This window comes from Parambassis ranga, chromosome 22, assembly GCF_900634625.1.
Source record: "Parambassis ranga chromosome 22, fParRan2.1, whole genome shotgun sequence".
Taxonomy (NCBI): domain Eukaryota; kingdom Metazoa; phylum Chordata; class Actinopteri; family Ambassidae; genus Parambassis; species Parambassis ranga.
In genome coordinates, this window is record NC_041042.1 from 6,243,405 (window position 1) to 6,261,166 (window position 17,762).

General features: G+C 41.4%; 1 protein-coding gene across 3 annotated transcripts; it reads right to left on the reverse strand.

Annotated features, from left to right (window-relative positions):
- Nucleotides 1-1,883: 1,883 nt before the first annotated feature.
- zfyve28 (zinc finger, FYVE domain containing 28) lies at nucleotides 1,884-17,458 on the reverse strand. 3 transcript variants are annotated; one of them, XM_028395400.1, is made up of 14 exons: nucleotides 17,083-17,458; nucleotides 8,342-8,482; nucleotides 6,609-6,746; nucleotides 6,233-6,435; nucleotides 6,038-6,127; nucleotides 5,860-5,949; nucleotides 5,678-5,779; nucleotides 4,059-5,597; nucleotides 3,730-3,825; nucleotides 3,359-3,522; nucleotides 3,150-3,266; nucleotides 2,416-2,517; nucleotides 2,181-2,284; nucleotides 1,884-2,101 (listed from the first exon to the last, which is right to left on the reverse strand). In XM_028395400.1, the coding sequence occupies exons 1-14, from the start codon at nucleotides 17,116-17,118 to the stop codon at nucleotides 1,970-1,972; spliced, it is 3,054 nt and encodes a 1,017-aa protein (XP_028251201.1). In that variant the 5' UTR covers nucleotides 17,119-17,458; the 3' UTR covers nucleotides 1,884-1,969. The 3 variants fall into 3 exon arrangements, with proteins under 3 accessions (XP_028251201.1, XP_028251200.1, XP_028251203.1); XM_028395399.1 differs by having other exon boundaries at nucleotides 2,416-2,520; XM_028395402.1 differs by lacking the exon at nucleotides 17,083-17,458 and adding an exon at nucleotides 7,325-7,866 and having other exon boundaries at nucleotides 2,416-2,520; nucleotides 8,342-8,475.
- Between the last annotated feature and the right edge of the window lie 304 nt (nucleotides 17,459-17,762).

Genomic DNA, 17,762 nt, shown 5'->3' on the forward strand with positions numbered 1-17,762 from the left:
TGATAAAGTAGCCACATATGCAGTTTGAAGATATCACACTAAATGTCTTTAGAGACTGAAGTGACTCATGACCATTAAGCCAACCTTTCTGTGTAAGCGTGTGTGTCATGCCTCTTAACTGCCTGGAAAAATCTGAAACTCTGAAAAATTGTTTGTCCAATTCCATAAAACTCATTTAGGGTGTTGCTCATCAGATGAGTGGGCCCACACTAGTGACTCAAGTGCCAGGAAAAACACTGGCACATGGTAACTAAAGTAGGTCCAGGCTGTAAATGAGCATCCTTACAGAATATCCAGTCATATAGTAAAGGCAGGTTAATCTGACACAGTTCAAGACAGACACTCTAGCTGTTAAAATAAAAGGTGCTCAACCAACAGGAAAAAGTCATTTATTTCAATATACATCGCATTTAAAACTATATAACATTATTTGTTTGTTTAATATTTTACACAGCTCTTGTCATGGAAATGTACTGGACTTTTACAAAATAAAACCGAGATCTGAAATAATAACAATAAAAAGCTCTTTAATTACTGCATGATACTTATTTATTGTAACATAAAAGTAATTATAGCTCCATGTTATATTTGTTCTTTATAAAAGAAAAAGCATACTTTATGTGTCTGGCTGAAAATAGGATTGATCCAACAGTAGTGAGCAATTCTGAATATGTAATGCCTGAGAAACTGCTTTAAATCAGAGCAGAATGGACTGAGTGTGATATTTTTACCTTTATACTGTAAGCTAGGAAGATACGTTGTATGCTGTCATTGCCATGGAAGCAGATTTAAGAGCAGAGATAAAATTGGGAGCAAATAAAATCCGACTGGGAATTAAAATACCTGCTCTTGTCCGACAGTACCATTGCCAAGGAAATAATTTAGTGTAAAACACATATTGAAACAACTTTGCTCTTCAGAAATGGCCTACGACTAAAATTTAAATAGCAAAGGTTTGTCTCTTAAGTGTGCAGGACCATTGCAATTGGTAGCCACAATATTGCACTAGAACATTTGTAAGGAAGAGAAAATCATTGGGCAATTATTGGCCTGTACGTCTGTAGGCCAGCACCTGAGAAGGCCTCTGGTTTACAACAAATTATACACATTGTGGTGCTCCTGAGAGCAATAAGGAATGAGAGGTCAACTCTCTGGCCTTCAAGACCCGACAGTGACAACTATAGAATCCCTTTTATCCATCTCAGCATGCAGCGTAGTCCCCAGAGAAAACACAATATGCCTGGAGGCAGCAGTAAAAGTAATGGGCACAGCCCGTCACCATCAAAAGGTTAATCGTCAGTCTTGCTGAAATCCACAATCCATCTCACAAAGTGGTATATAATTACATACACATTCATTACCATTAAAAGCGTCAAGGAATCTTAATAAAAAAGTAGTTGTAGCTGTTGAGTTTTTGCTTCACTTGTACTGGTAGCCTGGTGGAGATTGCTTTCCAGTTTCAAAATATATAGCAACTGTTCACTGAAGAAATTTTAGTATAGTTATTACCAAAATTATCCTTATTTACATAGTGATCATGACTTACATTCTTCTGAGTAATCCGAGTGTGGGAGCTCGGCACAAATGTAGGAAGCTCACTAAAGCATGAGAGAATATCTCACAACTCCTTTCGTTTACACCTAAAACAACAAACAAGTCGTCCCCTTCTGATTTTATGATCACTGCTACAGAGGACTCCTGCATATGCCAGTCACCTCTCACTAGGACAGGCATCTGTGAATCATTTGTTGGGTGGCCACAGACACACCAGTATCTCTAATAAACAGATAAAGTCCTCATCCTGTGGCCTCTTGTTTGCGCTCTTGCACTCTGCTGTCTCATCTTTAATTATCACATTCTAAAGCCATGCTTAGCAAGTACAATCACAACCATTAAGGTTTACCAGAGCAGTGCTGCATTTGCTTTGTACACAGCTGTGGATCTGTTCTTTGCTGCATATGTTCTTGTGTCAGATGCCTGCCTTGTCGCTGTAGAAAGGCGTGACATGAAACATGTAGCAGTGTGTGCAAACCCTGACCGGCTTCACCTGGCCGTAACGAGGCAGAGGAGCAGAATGGGAAGAGCAGCGAGAGCAGAAGATCTGAAATGGCACAGTATGCAATGTATTAGTTATTTTCTACACATTTTACAGTGATTCCTGCCACATAAAGAGACTGCACCTTTCCACAGCTTCTACAGTGATGCTTTCTGCGGATGACAGTGAAAGGAGCCTTGCACGCAATGCAGGAGTTGCAGGCTTCATCGGGGACCCAGTCAGGAGGGTCTACAGAAAGCCAGAGAGACATTTACTACAACAATGCCACCAGCTGAAAATGACATGAAGAAAGGATAGAAAAAAAGAATGGACTGACATTTTACAAAACTGTGAGTGGGTTTGTTTGTGGATTCGCTGACCTTCGAACTTGCCCTCACGGGCCTTGGCTGCCAATTCCGATGAGGAAATAGTCTCCTGACACAGAGCACAGTCCTCCAGCACTGCACTGCGCAGAACAGGGCCTGCTGGGCATCATAAAAGAAGAAACATGAAGCAGAGTAGTGTGGAGGAGTCATGGCTCTGGTACAGACAATGTGGTGTGCAGAGTAGCAGGTATTTTCTAAGGTAAAGGTGTGATGTAATATGATGAAAGTGTGGATGACAGATTGAAGGGGGATTTATTTTATTTATTTTAGATACTTTAATAATCCCAGAGTGAAATTTATTAGGGCTGCTGCCAAGCAGTGTCATACAGTGACCAGCAAGGAGTGCCACACCAGAGAGTGCACTGGAGACAGACCAGATTAAATGAAATTTATGAGCTAGTTTAATCTGCAGTAAATGGTGTTTTGGCCACATGGGGGCAGTACAGCCATTATAGATTATTCGGAACCCTGCCTCTGACTACTGGGAAATACAGGGCTTATTAGCAGCTAACTAAAGCTATGTACTGTCTTGAAAGCTGCTGAGGTATTGTATGGCAGAGGCTGGTATAGTAGCTTTCAGAAACAAAGATGCTATGAAAGTGGTTTGAATGAATTAATACAGTATAAATTACTGTTTATAAATAAACATTTGATACACTGTTATTACTACTCTCCATATATCCCATGCTTCATACTTCTGCTCTGTTGCTAAGGCAGGTAATCTGTACCTTTCTTTTGATTATCATCGTCTCCCTGCTCACACTTGGTTGCCATGACTTCAAACAGCGTCTTGAGAATGCTGCGAAGGTCGCTAGCATAGTTGGTCTGCAGCTGATCAGCAACACCTGCGTCACACAAACACACATGATATTTATCAGCCCACCAGAAACTTAAAAAAACTGCAGGGGCAGTTACTGAGAGATATAGAGTGCTTTACCTGATATACAAACAAAGAGGCGGTGGATGAGGTCACTGCTGCTGTGAAATCGTGATCGGATCTTGTTTCTTACTGCTAGCTTAGCATCATGCAGGGCTAGCCGATTATCCTGGCGCTCCAGGTCTTCTGATGTCCCTGAGCTGGGAGTCAGGCTGCTGACAGGGCTGGAGGGAGTAAGGATCATCAGAGAAGGATCATCATCATGACCCATACCTCTTAATTATTCACATTCTACACAATCCATTTAAAGCAGAAAGTAATGAAAATGGAATGTGTCACTCAGCCTAATAATGAACAAAGCTGTCCTTTTATCAATCATTCAAGTTACTTGCAAACATTAGTGATACACATTTGAGGAATAGATTAGTTACCTGGGAGTATATGCACTGCTTGACAAACTACATGTGGTGACTGAGACACTCTCACAGTCACTACCTGACACAGAGCTGAGGGGAGAATTCTGAAAACTAAAAACATTCAAATAAACAATGTAAATTAAGAAATTGTTACAAAAACAAAGAGGAACATAATTAAACACAAGTGTGAAATGATGATTAAGGAAAGAAAGAGGAAAACATATAAAGTGTAAAAACAATTAAAGCAAAACAAATAAAATATATATATATATATATATATTTCTGTTTATGCATGATGCACACAGAAAGATGACCCCAAAGTAATATAGCACATTTTAGCACACCTGGATCTTCTGTAGCTGTCATCTTTGGTGTCTCTTTTCACATCTTTATTTTCTGGCTTGTCTTTATCCACCTCTTTATCCCTCTGTTGGCCCTCACTGGGATACTGCCTCTTTTCAGTCCTCAGCTGGTGGTTGCATGGAGAGGCTCCATCTTTTCTGCTAGAGCTATAGTCCTGAGTGTGATGCTCCAGCCCCTGAGCCACCACCTGGCACTTCTCACACAGCTGGGTATTACAATTCTCTTCCAGTGGTTCTGCAGAGCAATGTGAGGAAGGAGGAGTCACCTGGGCAATCTCACCCTTACTGTGAGGTTCATGACCTCGCGGGGGCAGCCGGCAAGCAGATGTCTGGATGACAGTGCTGGAAGCTGGGGTTTTACAATGTTTGTCCAATCCAAGCGCGAGGCCTAATCCGAGTCCAGTGGTTTCTGTGGCAACAGCATCCTCATGGCCATCTTCACAGCTCCCACAGCAGACACAGGAGTTAAGCAGGCAGTGAGTGGCCACCAGGGGGCCACAGGTCTCAATCTCAGAGGGAGTGGGCCGAGGCAGCAACAGCTTATCCACAGCCAACTCTGTTAAGCTGGGTGAGCGAGGATTGAAGATGACAGTAGCAGAAAGCTTCATCCCTCCCATTCGATGGGCGATGACCTCAGCTGTTTCAGACGCTGTCCCCTCTAAACCCATCTCCCACCCATTGGAGTAAGGCAGAGGTTCAGAACCAGGAGCTGAAGTGCATGGGGGGCGCTGTGGAGTGGGACGGTGCATATTCAGGCTACGTGGCTGTGAGCAAGGCTGCTCCGAGTTTGTCTCAGAGTACCATCCATTCCTAACAGAGTTTGGCCTTGTCCCAGGTTTGCACTGCACAGCACGAGCTGATTCTTTGGAATGAGAGATGACACAACTATAAGCCTCTCTTGGGATGCTGGTGATGCTATCTCCTGTATCTAGATCCTCCATGAAGAACACCCTGTCCTCCTCCTCTACATAGATACCTGTCCTTCCCCGGCTACCCAAGATCCTGTGTGGAGAGACCTCGGTACTGGAAGCCCCACTGGATCCTCCTGGCTCTCCTCTATTGGGATGATGGGCAGGGGACTGATTCTGGCTGGGAGGCGAAAGCAGAGTGGACATCTCATCTCCCACACGGTACACCATCATGTTGAGCTGCTCCAGCTCCTCCTCATCATACTGCATAGAGCAAGCCAGCTCAGCCTCCTCTGCCTCCTCACAGAGCAGGCCCTGCTCCTGTTCCTCTTCCCCTCTCTCAGTTTCCACCTCTTCCCAGCCTTTCTTCACTTCCACTAACTCTTCCTCCTGATTGGTAGACACAAACACAGCCAGTTGATCCTCTTCCCCCTCACTCTCCCCTTTGGGGGTGTCATTAGTAGGGCTGCAGGAAGACTGATTCTCTTGGACTGGTGCCGGCATGCTGTTTGTGGCCAGCCCCTGGCTCGTGGACAACTCCCCGTCCTGAGAGATACACAGGTTCCTCTCCAGTGTCATCAACTCCTCCTCAGTCAGGGTTTGCAGCAGGTCTCTGCAAAATACATTTGTGTGATAATGACATAAGCAAATATATATATAGTTTTTCATGTTATATTATATTATGGTATGTACCTTATTTTCTTCAACAAAGTGCGAAAAGGCCTGAAGAGCTCAGACATGTCCTCTGATTTTCGGTCAAGATCGAGGGGTCCCTCTGCATACACCACCAGTCCACTAAAAAACATGTAACGCTCTGTTAGAGGCTGGAAAGGAGTAGAAAAAATAGGAATGGTGGAAGGACAGAAAACACTTACCAAACAATGGCTAGTCTGGGAATTGTAAACATTAGTGCAGGTTCATAGTCATCGATCATATCCTGTGTGAGGTAGCCCAGCTTTAAGGCCCTAAAAACAAAGACAGGAAAATGTCTTTAACATCATAACCATGTAGCTCTATCTTCATTTTTAAGCTATTTGTTACCTCTAAACTTACCTCTCCACAGTCTCGCAGAACAGCACAATCACTTCCTGCTGTACATAGTATTCTTTGGGAGACTTCACAGGCACCATGGCTGACACATAGCTGGTAATGAAGATAACAAACAGACAAAATATAATGACATCTACACCTTTCTCAAATGTTTTTAACAGCAGTTTTGTTGATAATAATATCTGGTCTTTCTATTACCTGAGTTCAAACTCAGCAAAAAGGCTGTCAAAATGTCGCAATGCATCCTTCATGCGGTCTGTGTAGAAGTTGAGGTCTCTCAGGGCTTGGTCTCTGGTGATGTTGCGTACCTCCTCCAGGCTGCGGGTAAGGTCCTTTGCCAGGGGTCTCATAGCTATACTCTCTATCTCCCTGTTCATGATGATGGAGCCTGCAGCCAAACACTGGGTGGGAAGCACATCTGTCTTTATTCTTAATTGCACAGAGGATTGAACTGAGATAATTATTAAACACTTGACTATCAAAAATGAAACTACAGTATGCAGTAGCATGCATGTGTTCAGGACTGGTGCAAGGTTGTTTTCTTCTAGACTGAGTGCAGAGGGGAATACACTACCTCGGCCCCAAACCACAGCTGCCCTGCCAAGTTGTCATGACGAATCTCCTCAGGGAACTTCACACAAAAGTCTCTGTTAGCCCGGTCATTGGGGATACATTCATCCATGATCTGACTGATAATGTTCAACACATTGTCCTGCAGATAAACACAAGAGTGACAGAAAACAAAATTGAACAAACTAGTTAGCTGAATAAACACAGGGGTAAAAAAAACAGTTTTTAAAGGCAAGTTTTCATAGTGTTTAACAAACTTTGTTCAATGATCCACACTTTTTTTTGACATTTGTCAAGAAGGTCTCTGTATTGCAGTGCTTACGACGCATTGATTAGAGAGTGAATTAAAACAATCTGACAAGTACATGAAACCATTATGACCCTTGCAGCAACATTCTCCTCCAATAAAAACACTGAACTATAGCCCATAATTCCAGCAGTGAAAATGCAATGTCACACACAACAAGAGCTAATCAAGAGCTTATGTGCCGCTGGCATGTACAACAGCCATAACAATGACTTACAATGAGCCTTTCACTCAACCACAGCTCTGTGCACTGTAATCTTGTCAGGCACAGCACTGTGTCTTTCCCTGCTCACCCGAGGAGAAAGATTAAAAAGCTTTGAGAGGGAGAGCTTAACCACTGATTCCTTTATAGCTGTACGCTGCACATGTGTTTGAAACCCACCCCACTGTCTGAGTGTGAGGGGTAGTGATACCTGTATGTGTGAAAGAGAACTGGCTTCTGTCCTTTCCAGCCTCTGACCGATCTCATCCCTTTTTCTTGTTTATCCCATCTAACTCAAACACACACACACACATTAGCTCACCTTTTCTACCACATTGTGCAACCATAATAGTAGCAAGCCTCTTTTTGTACTTCTAACTGTTTAAAAGTGGCTGTTAAAACATTTTCAGTGCAACTTGTAGTAATTAATGTTATATTCAAACACAGCCTGGCAAGCAGCACTGGTTCATAAAAGGTGAACAAGAATAAAACGCCAAAGAAAAACATGGTGACAGCTTGGCACAGGGAAGGTCGAAGAGGAGAGAGAGACAGAACAGTTGGGGATCAAGTGATGACCTTATTAAGTGGTTCTCCCCATGTGCCCTGCCAGTGGGGGACAGGCTAAGGCACAACAGGCCAGATGAGAACCTCCTCCACTATCATCGAGATCACTCAGCATGATGCAGCACAGCAACCATCACTCATGCATAGCATCACCTGCAAAGCCACTCTCAGCCCTGACTTCATACAGACCTGAAACAAAAGCATATTATCGCCATGTTACAAGTGTGTTTTTTATCCCAGGATTTCTCTTATGTAGCTCACATCTGACCTGGTTAATATTCAGATGACTACAAAGTAAATCAATTTCTTCAACCAAGGCTTTGTCCATAAAAGGCCTCTTTCTTGATAGGTCACTCTCATAACCATTTACTAAAAGCCCACAATACAAGGCCCAATGTTCTTAAAGCAAAGATGAGTTTGTGCACTGACAACTTCCAAACAAAGTCTACTTATCTCAGCTTATCAGCAAAACTGCTTCATACAAGAACCTGGCCAAACAGTGTTTGGTGAGGCAATAATCATATCACTATGCCTGTAACCAGGAAGGGAAAACAAGGACGTTGTCTATTTTCAGTATGCAGGCCAAATGACGGTCCAGCCAGGTGATGATGTGAATTATTTTTTTTTTTTTTACTTAATACTGAAAGGCAGAGTTTGGTCTGACCTGACAGGATCGGAACTGATTGACCAGTAGGGTACATCTCTGAGGGTCCTTTCTCCCGTCGAGGCTGTCCAGCTCTGTGGCCACCTGGTTCAGCTCTTCATCGGCATAATAGAACTGGGCCAGCAGCTGAGGGTCCGTCCTCTACGCAGAAAGACAAGGGAGCCATTTTCATCAGTGGTAGACAAACAATATAAGAAAGCAATGCAAAGAACTCAAAATGCAAACACCTACATATAACAATACATCAAGCATCAAACTGAATATTTAAATGATTACACTTTCTTTAGAGAAGATTATTAAATTCAAAGCAAATTCAGCAGTAAAAAGGCTAAAAATAAAGGCTTACTGATTTTTAACTGGTCTTTGGACACAAATTGAAGTCCTACAGCCATAAGGTTGTTACATCTCAAAATAGCACATTGTTTAAAGAGGAAATCACTTAACATCAAAACAAACAATACTCTTATTTGACCAAAAGCAGGGCGCAGGTACAGATCACCTGTAGGATGCACAACAGAGAAAGTCTGTTCCTTAAAAAGATAATAGGCAACTGAGCACACACATATAAGCGGTATAATAGAGCAACATACTGTCGATCTGTAGGGAAAATAAAATCAGGTAAGTAGGGCACTGTACACTCCAGGTCAGCTTAACAACTGATTGCTCTCTTATTTGCTCCAGTAGTCTTATGATTTCTGAGCAACAACTTTACAAAAACCTATTTTCAACAAGCATGGAAGAGTAACTGCTGAAAAAAATGTATTAATCCTGACAAGAGGAGTTAACAAAGGTTAATATAGTGTGAAAGCTCTCCAGAAGAGCAGGTGTAATTAGAGAGCCTGGTCCTGGTTCAGGATGTGTCATTATCTCTGATCATACTTCTCTCATTGTGGGGAGAACAGCACACAGCACCACAACACACAGGGCAACAAAAAGACACCAACATATACAAAAACAAACAAACAAATACAACTAAATATCACTTGTACTAATGACCCAATGTTAAATATAATTGCAACCTAAACTTAACATGACAATCAAGATATACATTTTTAAACCACAACACTTTGTGCAGGCAAAGACACACACTTGTCCTGTGGAGGGCTCATGTTAACGTAAAGGTTAATGGTTCTGAAAATGGCGACCACACACCGACATGCATCATCACTAACCACACTGCCCCAATGATGGCACAGGAGCCTAAAAGGACAGCATGACTGTGCAGACTGGAAGAAGAAGGGAGAGACACTCTGGTAAACAGGCTTGTTTGCTTGCCATGCATCAACTCTCTGGAAGTGTTTCTTCGTTAACTAAAATAAAAACCACAGAATACTGGTATTTATCGAAACCTCTCGCAGGACCTTTTCCCCAAAGTTTGCAGTGTTTCCTATTGCGTGATGCTCTCCCCACAGACGCTTGATTTTTCTTTCTGAATATGATAGACGGTGCTTGTTTCCTCACGGTCTCTCATTAATAATGAAACAAACAGCAAGGAGGAGATATATCCAGCAGCTAGGTTGCTTTAATACTGTGACTGAGGAAACCACAATGAATATACCTCTCTAAAAAGGCATTTGTCACAACATGAGATTCATTTTTTCGGATTAACACATTGGTTGCTATATAATGATAATTTGTGCCAAGGTCAAATTTGTGTTGGGTGGTGATGCACCCAGAAGGTGAGTTTTCACCTGTGCACTGAAATGGAGCGGAGTGAGGCAGATACTTGTCATTAATAACACAAAGACACAAAAACCAATATTCCTACACATTATGTATGCATATGAATTTTGAAGTCTGCCGTGTTTATTGAATAAGCTTAAAAGGGGGAGCAGAAAGGGCATCTAAGGTAGCTCTGACAGTGTGAACGTGTTCTTCCCAGGTCACCTTTCATAATTTCATACACAGTATCTAAGTCATCTGTGAGCAACAACAATAACAGAGTGAAAGAATGTAAATAATGACATTTCTGAGTCTAGTGTCACCACAATGGAAACAAATACAAATGGGTTCTGCTGAAAATAAAGACACCACTACATGAGGTATTTACATCTAAGTGTAACTTCTGAACAGTCAAAGGGTTGATGTGACTCAACAACAGCACAACAATGAGTGAATCTACAAAGCAAATGGCATTATGACAAAACAGGAAACAGGAGTGGGAGACAGTGAAATACTTTTTCTTGCCTGGGCACAACATGGCCCACATACTGATGGCATTCATTTGGAAAATTCTGAAGCATATAGGTCAACAGAGAAGAAAAGAAGTGTTTGAGACAGATACCATCCTATAGCCTCCTCCTGCTGCATTCCACACACAAGAGGAACATTCCTACACCATTGCATCATGGGGGAAAAGTCAAAAGACAGCAATGTTCACAGAATGCTGGTTTGGTTTAGGAGAGGCAGCTAAAGCTGCTTAGTTCACAAGTCTGGTACGTCAAAAAAGTGGTTAAAGGACTGAAATTCGATGTCATGTGTAGATGTTTACATCTGTCTGGAAATTTAAAGGCAGTTGCACGCCCTGTTCACATGTTCAAACTTATCCCAGTGGCCTCCAGTGGTAATATTTACCTTGTTACGTGGACTATGAGTCAGTGAGGATGTTAGATGCTGCTCTAAAAAGCAAAACAGGCAGAGCTATCTGTTGAAACAAGTGCTTCAACTGCTTGCATAACATAGGCTGGCACAGAGCGAAATACTTAACCTTTTACTTAAAAGTTTCGCATAAATGTTTAAAAAGGTTTTTTTTTTTTAAAGTCTTTTTCTAAATTTAAAGTATAGCTAAAATAATTGCATTGTATAAAAGGTCCAAAGAAAGAAAAATATAATTATAAAAATTAATTATACATAATATGTAAGAGAAAATCCTTTATTTTATTTTTTTACATGTGAACACCTGGGGATCTGACTCCTGAACCTGCAAGTTGTGTTACCACCACCAATGACAGCTCTACCTTGCGTAAGTAAGGAAATGATTCAGCAGATTCAGCTCTTGTCCCCTGTGGTGTGCCAGTCTCCTCTCATACTCATGTTGTCGGTTGTCCTGCGTGCCTTCTCTCTGAGGTGACTCTAAATCTCTATCTATCACGGTCACAAACCCGTCATTTTAAACCTCACCAAGATTGCATAGGCTCATCCAGAGTCTGAATTACAGTTAAGCACCCTCTATCACACCACTGTACAATGACTTGGCAAAACTTCTGCCCTTTTGTTTAACATAATACAAACAAACAGTGGTGACAGGGGGACTGTTATTGAAATGTGTTACTGAAAGTTGCCTGCTGCTGTAAAATCAACATTTTCATCATGTCACCCAGTATTCTCCTTGAGCTGCTGATTCTGGGCTTCATTTCCATTCAGCCTGTGCAGATGATGATGGCTGTCAGGCTAATGCTTCATGAGCATCCATGTCTTTGGTGCATGCACACTGAGCCCACTTAAGAGACTCATGAGAAACCTTGCCTTTGCCCTCCATACTCTATTCCAGGCTCAATTTGCTGCCTTCTGGCTGCCTTCCAAGGATCTGAAGCAAATATCATTGGAGGGGAAAACCAGTTCACTCATCTTCATTCAGTAGCCTGGCTGACGGGCAAAAAAATCAGCCGTTTACAGTTCATCATCGTCAGCATAAAAGCTGTGGCAAGAGCAAAACAATAATTTTGGTAACAAACAAGAAGACTTTGTCACCTGTTATATACATTAAGTTTGCCAGGATACAAAGTACTATCCAAAAATACAGTGTTGTGTTGAAGTAGGGTCACTAGGGTCACTGTTGTTCAACCATCCCTTGCATATTTAGCGTGCATTTCCTTCCTACTTCTGTGCTGGTTTTGTAGATACTGGAGTTACTGCTATCAAATCATTCTAATAAAAGTAATAATAAAGCACTTTTTTATAACAATATGTACAAGTGAATTATTACCAACCTGCTGAGGAATATTTATACTCATCGGCTCATTATATTCTGAGTGGTCTGCCCATCTGGACTGGTGGCATAATCTGTGTGCTCGTCTCCTCTCCGAGGGCAGACCTAATCTGGCATTTGGAGTACAGTAATAACCTGTGCATGTGCCCGGCACAGGGTCCAGTTGGCCAGAGGAACACACTGGGGGACACAGAGGATTTAAGAGGCTACGAGTGTGCCCACGATCCACCGGTTGTAAAGCAAGACACATGGGAACACCCCTCTTCCCAACATCCACAGGCAAGTCCTTATGCAAGAAATAATCTGGTTACACAATCCAGAACTGGTTGTTAAATCTTGGTTACGAAGGAGGGAGCAAAATTTAGATATACAAAGCCAACAACTGGACATTTTTCATAATGGAGTTATGTATACTGTTAAGATTCCTTCCTGCAGTTTTGAAGAATGTTTCAGAGTCAGTCAGGATGTGCATGATTCACTCTGAAGCTAATTCTTTCCAAATATTATTCATCATTATGAACAGTGACTGTCCCAGATTACACATAAAGACAGTCATGGACATGTACTGTTGCAGTACAGCTGTGAGCAAATAGACTAATGGATGTCAGTCAACTGCAACTGCAACTCACATTTCAAAACCTGAGCAGAATAAGTGTCTATTCTATTAGACGTTTACCCCCTTAATGCTTTATTTACCTACAATTACTTATAAATTTATGTCTTTTTATATACTTTGCAAATTAAAAAAACACCTTTATACTATCTGGCACAATTCCATTTCTGTATTACAGTATAGTCTTTCATTTTAAGATAAAAAATCCAATTTATGTTCCTATTACTGACTTTATTTTAGAGACTTTCATTTGGCATATGAAAACTATATTACACAAAACTACATTCCAGTCCAGCCTAGAGAAGGCACACAAGTTCTGATAAAGAGCACTCAAGTGTACCCAAGGCCAAAATTTAATTCTAAAAATACTGCACCCCTCCTTTCCCTCCCACAAACATCAACTGTCGGTAAGACCAAGCCTTCATTTGTTACAACTGTCAGTGTCACAGTTTAGACAAAAGCACCTTGACTGGATGCTTTGCGCTCATCATCACTGACAATAACAAGTGGAATTTTAAACAGCCTTACATCAAAAAAGCTCAATTAATTAAAACAAAAACATAAGGTAAAGTGCAACTCCTCAGTTGAACTTGCTGATTCATCCAGCTAGCTGGATTGACTTTCCCAGTCTGAACAGGGTCTAGTGGCACCTTTAATTTTCACAGGTACTTTCCTTAAATCAAAGCCTCTTCACACCTCAAACAGTCGGTCCTGATTCCTCAATCCTGCAATGAATTTAAAATGGCTTTCAATCGCTTGGCCTGTCTCAATCTGCACTGTGGTCAGCTCTCTAAATCCTGGCAGCTGACACCAAATCAATTACCACATGGCTGGTGGGTAAGCAGAATGGGACATCCAAAAAGAAGTCCAGAAACAGGGCTAAATATGAAGCCCCAGCAGCCCGGCTCAGCAGTTTGCTGCTCCATCAAGTCCATGCCAACTGTGCAGAACCAACGCTGCAAAGACAAACCGCCTGGAGCAGAACCTACCACAGCAAGACCCGCCATACTCTGTAGCATAATGAGTAATAATTAAATTATGGTGATTATTATTATGATATATGATTTTCTTTCATGAAAACATACAGTACACAGGATCACTTTGATTTCTCATACTGACAAAAATCTATTTGGACCTGAACGTGTATCTTTTCAGATTCAACCTATGCTTTTTTTAAGTATTGCCCACACAGCCAAACGAAAACAGGCTTCTGGGTGGAAGTACAAAATGTGTTTTCTTTGTCACAACCGTCAGCTGTCAGCATGTCTGACTTTTATTCTGACAGTGTAGATAAACATCTCCAAAGCATCTTTTATGGTGGTTTGACAATGATTCATGACCAGAGTAAATACTTAAATGCCTCATCTGTTTAATAAACATGCATATTAATGATTTGACAACCTTGTTCTATATGCAACAAATCAATTTAAAAACTCTGATGTTAAGAAGAAACACATCAGAAACTCAGGTTATCACTCCTTTTAGATAAGGAGGAGTGCAGCCTGAGCTACTTTCCACATGGAGAGAAGCAAATTAGTAGCATCATGCGGACAGAGGTGAGTGCAGCCGGCGTGGTGGGAGCTGTGAGCCCGTCACACTGACAGATGAGGCGGTGTTGAGCTGAAGGTCAGCTCCTGAATGCCTGATGGAATAACAGCAAAGAGAAGGAAGACCGGCTGCAGAGACAGTGCACAGGTTTAGCCTTCTGATATCTCTCTCTCGCTTGTGCTTTCTCTCTCTCTCTCTCTCTCTCTCTCAGCCACTCTGTAACTTTGTGCAGGTGAATGAGAGGTGCGGGCACATTGGCCAATTTAGCCTGCTTGGAAACAGGATCCAGGTCTGGTCTTTGTCTGCAGCTGCATCGATGTACAATGTACCAGATTTTTATCAATGCCTTTTCCCTGATATCAGTTGCTACTTAGCTGCTGTACAATGTCAACCAGACCAAAAAAATATATAGTGTAATATTCTGGAAAACAAGAGCCAAGTTTTCACATTAAAATCGTTAAACTCCTACCTTACAATATGGGTGAGTTAATATTACAGCCTCCTTTCCCAAACTTGCAAAGAACTAGGACAACTGTTCTTACACATTTTTCTAGTATTTAGACTTTTATGGCATATACCGACATTATTCCCCACACAGAGCAACAGACTGAGAAGAGGATGTGTAGCAGGAAGTCCTTCTCTTTGGGACTTATCTGGGGAGGTAAAGAGCAGCTCTGGAAATATCAATATCTCTGCTTCAGTCAAGAGAACATGCTGATTCAACACTTTCCTATCTCCATGAGAACATAGTTCAGTATTAAACGGCTTGCTGTTCATGCTAAATGACAATGCTTCATAATGTTCAACATTAAGTGCCAGAATGGCAGGAGGGGGAATATTTTCTCTAAAAGCAAAAACAAAAGTATTGTCAAGCTCAGCTGCTGTTCAGTATCAGGAACATAAAAGTAATCTGAACCCTCCTCTCATTACTGTTGTCTTTTCATGCTGATTGGTATAATTACAGGGGCTTTAAGCACGTCTCCTCACTCCTTTGAGGCAGAACTGGTAATTTAAATGCCACAGACTTACATGTAATTCTGTTAATTCCTACCATGACTGTGATTTGGCAGAAAATGCACTGATGCAATAACTCAGTTTTTCAAAAGCAGTAGTCATTTACTAAAGTAACAATACTCTGGTGAACCCCAACACTTTGGCCTGACCCCAACAATGGTCCGCAAAAATGCTGTGAGAGCAAACATGATTTGACAGGGAACAAGGGAATGACGCACGTGTGTGTATGTGGTGAAGAACAGGTACACCACATGTAATCAAAGGCCTTTATCTAAGCCGTGCCTGACATCACTGTTGCAAAAACTTCGATTACAGATTTAGTTTAATATTAAAAACTTGGCTTCTGTTGGCAGAAATACATGTTTTAAAAAAGTAATTAAGTAAAGCAGAAATGTATCAAGAAGTTTGGCACTGACACCATCAAACATAGTCAACCACTTGTTTAAGACAATTAATCATCTTTTGCAACTTACAAGGAACAGCAAGGGCAGCCTTTTATCGGCAGATATTGCGTCAATACACTGAAAGCACAGAATATATTACACACACCAGGATGTTACTCATGCCTCTTGACTTGCTATAGATGTGGGTGTGAGAGCTGATTTTGACACATCCAAGAGTTACTAGAAAAGTTAACCAAAATTTGCTCCCTGGAAAAAATGTTCATGTTCGCTCATCCTTAAAGGTGCTGCAGTTGGCATATACTGAACTGTTCATTTAACAGGGCAGGCAAACCGAGCCTTTAATACTTCTTCTGCTGTGTCAGGCATGTCTCACACTCTGAGCTTGATTTAAGGAATCACAGCACATCCATTACTAGTACAGCACTCAAAAAAGTGATGATTTTGCTGGCAAGGGATGTTACCTGGAAGGCATTTGGATGTTTTATCCAGTTTTAGATTCCGTACACAACGCAATCAAATATTTAAATGCTTCAGAGATGAAACAATGAATAATTTGAATAATTCTCAATTGTGTGTTTTAGTCATTTGCCACAAACTTCACCAAGTTCCAGCTTGTCATTTTAAAACACATGCACAAAGTAATTTGCTATTGCTTCACAATTTCAAAATATCATTAAAAAAATGCTCTTAATACATATTTGAATATGGCACAGGCTAACAATTTCAAACCTATAGCTTATTAATCACTAATTGAAAACAATGACCAGCAACTGAATCCTAAAAAAACATTTCTGTATTAACATTTATATTACTTTTAGTAAATGTCTTATTTTGTAATTATGTAAATTTTTATTATTTTCCTCTTCCTGTTTTCATTATTAATTATACCATTTTCATTACTAAGCAATAAATGAAATCACATTAAAAATCCCTAATGTCAGCTGAAGCTAGCAGTAAGTATAAATCGCTGTATTTCATTGTACTTAGCTGGGCTGTAACACTGTTAGCTCTGACGAAAGCTTAAAAACAAAAGCATCAACAACAACAAAGGGACAGCTGCTGTTTGTTAATACAGTGTAACATCAGCAACACGGGCTAACGTTAGCAGATGTGTTGCAGTCTATGATCAGGCTAGCGAGCCACACTGTTCTGTTTGTCTGGCTATCTCTAAAGCTATGCATAAAAAATGACCGACTGCAGAGCTGACACAGCGTGTGGGTCCACAACAACTTACCTTGGGCTTATACAGCCACTTTCGAAAGCGGTTCATCGTTACCTCGCCACCTTCCTTTGTCACCAACCCCTCCTCTCCTCTCCTGTACCTGTGTGTCTGACAGTGTCGGTGGTTGGCTGCTAAGCTAGCTAGCGTTGCTGGTGGAGTCCAAAAATCAGAAAACGAACAAAACAGTGCTCGGTAAGTTGTCCTGAACGTTACAGCACGGCCCTCAACGTACACAAAGGAGATATCAGAAAACAGTGACTTATTTCCATCTTCACTGAATCCCCGAGCTTCGCAGCCTGTCTCCCCCGCCCGGTCACTTTCCAAGTCCCAACGATACAGACAACCGGAGCTTCTCCGACGGCTCCGCTGTTCTCTGCCCCTCTAACGTTACTTGATGACAGTCACGTTGAAAACATTCACCTCCCACTTTCCCAGGAAATGCTGCATTCAAGTGCTGCTCACAAGCAGCAAAAAATGAGCACAACAGACGAGTTTAATGCGGACTATACACACATTACGTAAATGAATGTTATTTTCAAAGACATGCTTACTTGTAATGGAATATAATTTTTTTAAAACCATTTTTCTATACCACATTTCTCTTTGCATCCTGACCAGGGGGTGATATGTGTCTTGATATCAGCGAAATTCTAATTGTTCTATTTCTAACCAGATTTTGAACACAGCTGTTC

Excerpts from the sequence above, each read along its gene's own strand:
- zfyve28 (XM_028395399.1), bottom strand. The coding sequence starts at position 17,118 with ATGAACCGCTTTCGAAAGTGGCTGTATAAGCCCAAG. Across the intron at positions 3,523-3,729 it reads AGCAGTGCATATACTCCCAG|CCCTGTCAGCAGCCTGACTC; the intron begins GTAACTAATCTA and ends TACTCCCTCCAG. Across the intron at positions 2,285-2,415 it reads CCGTGAGGGCAAGTTCGAAG|ACCCTCCTGACTGGGTCCCC; the intron begins GTCAGCGAATCC and ends GGCTTTCTGTAG.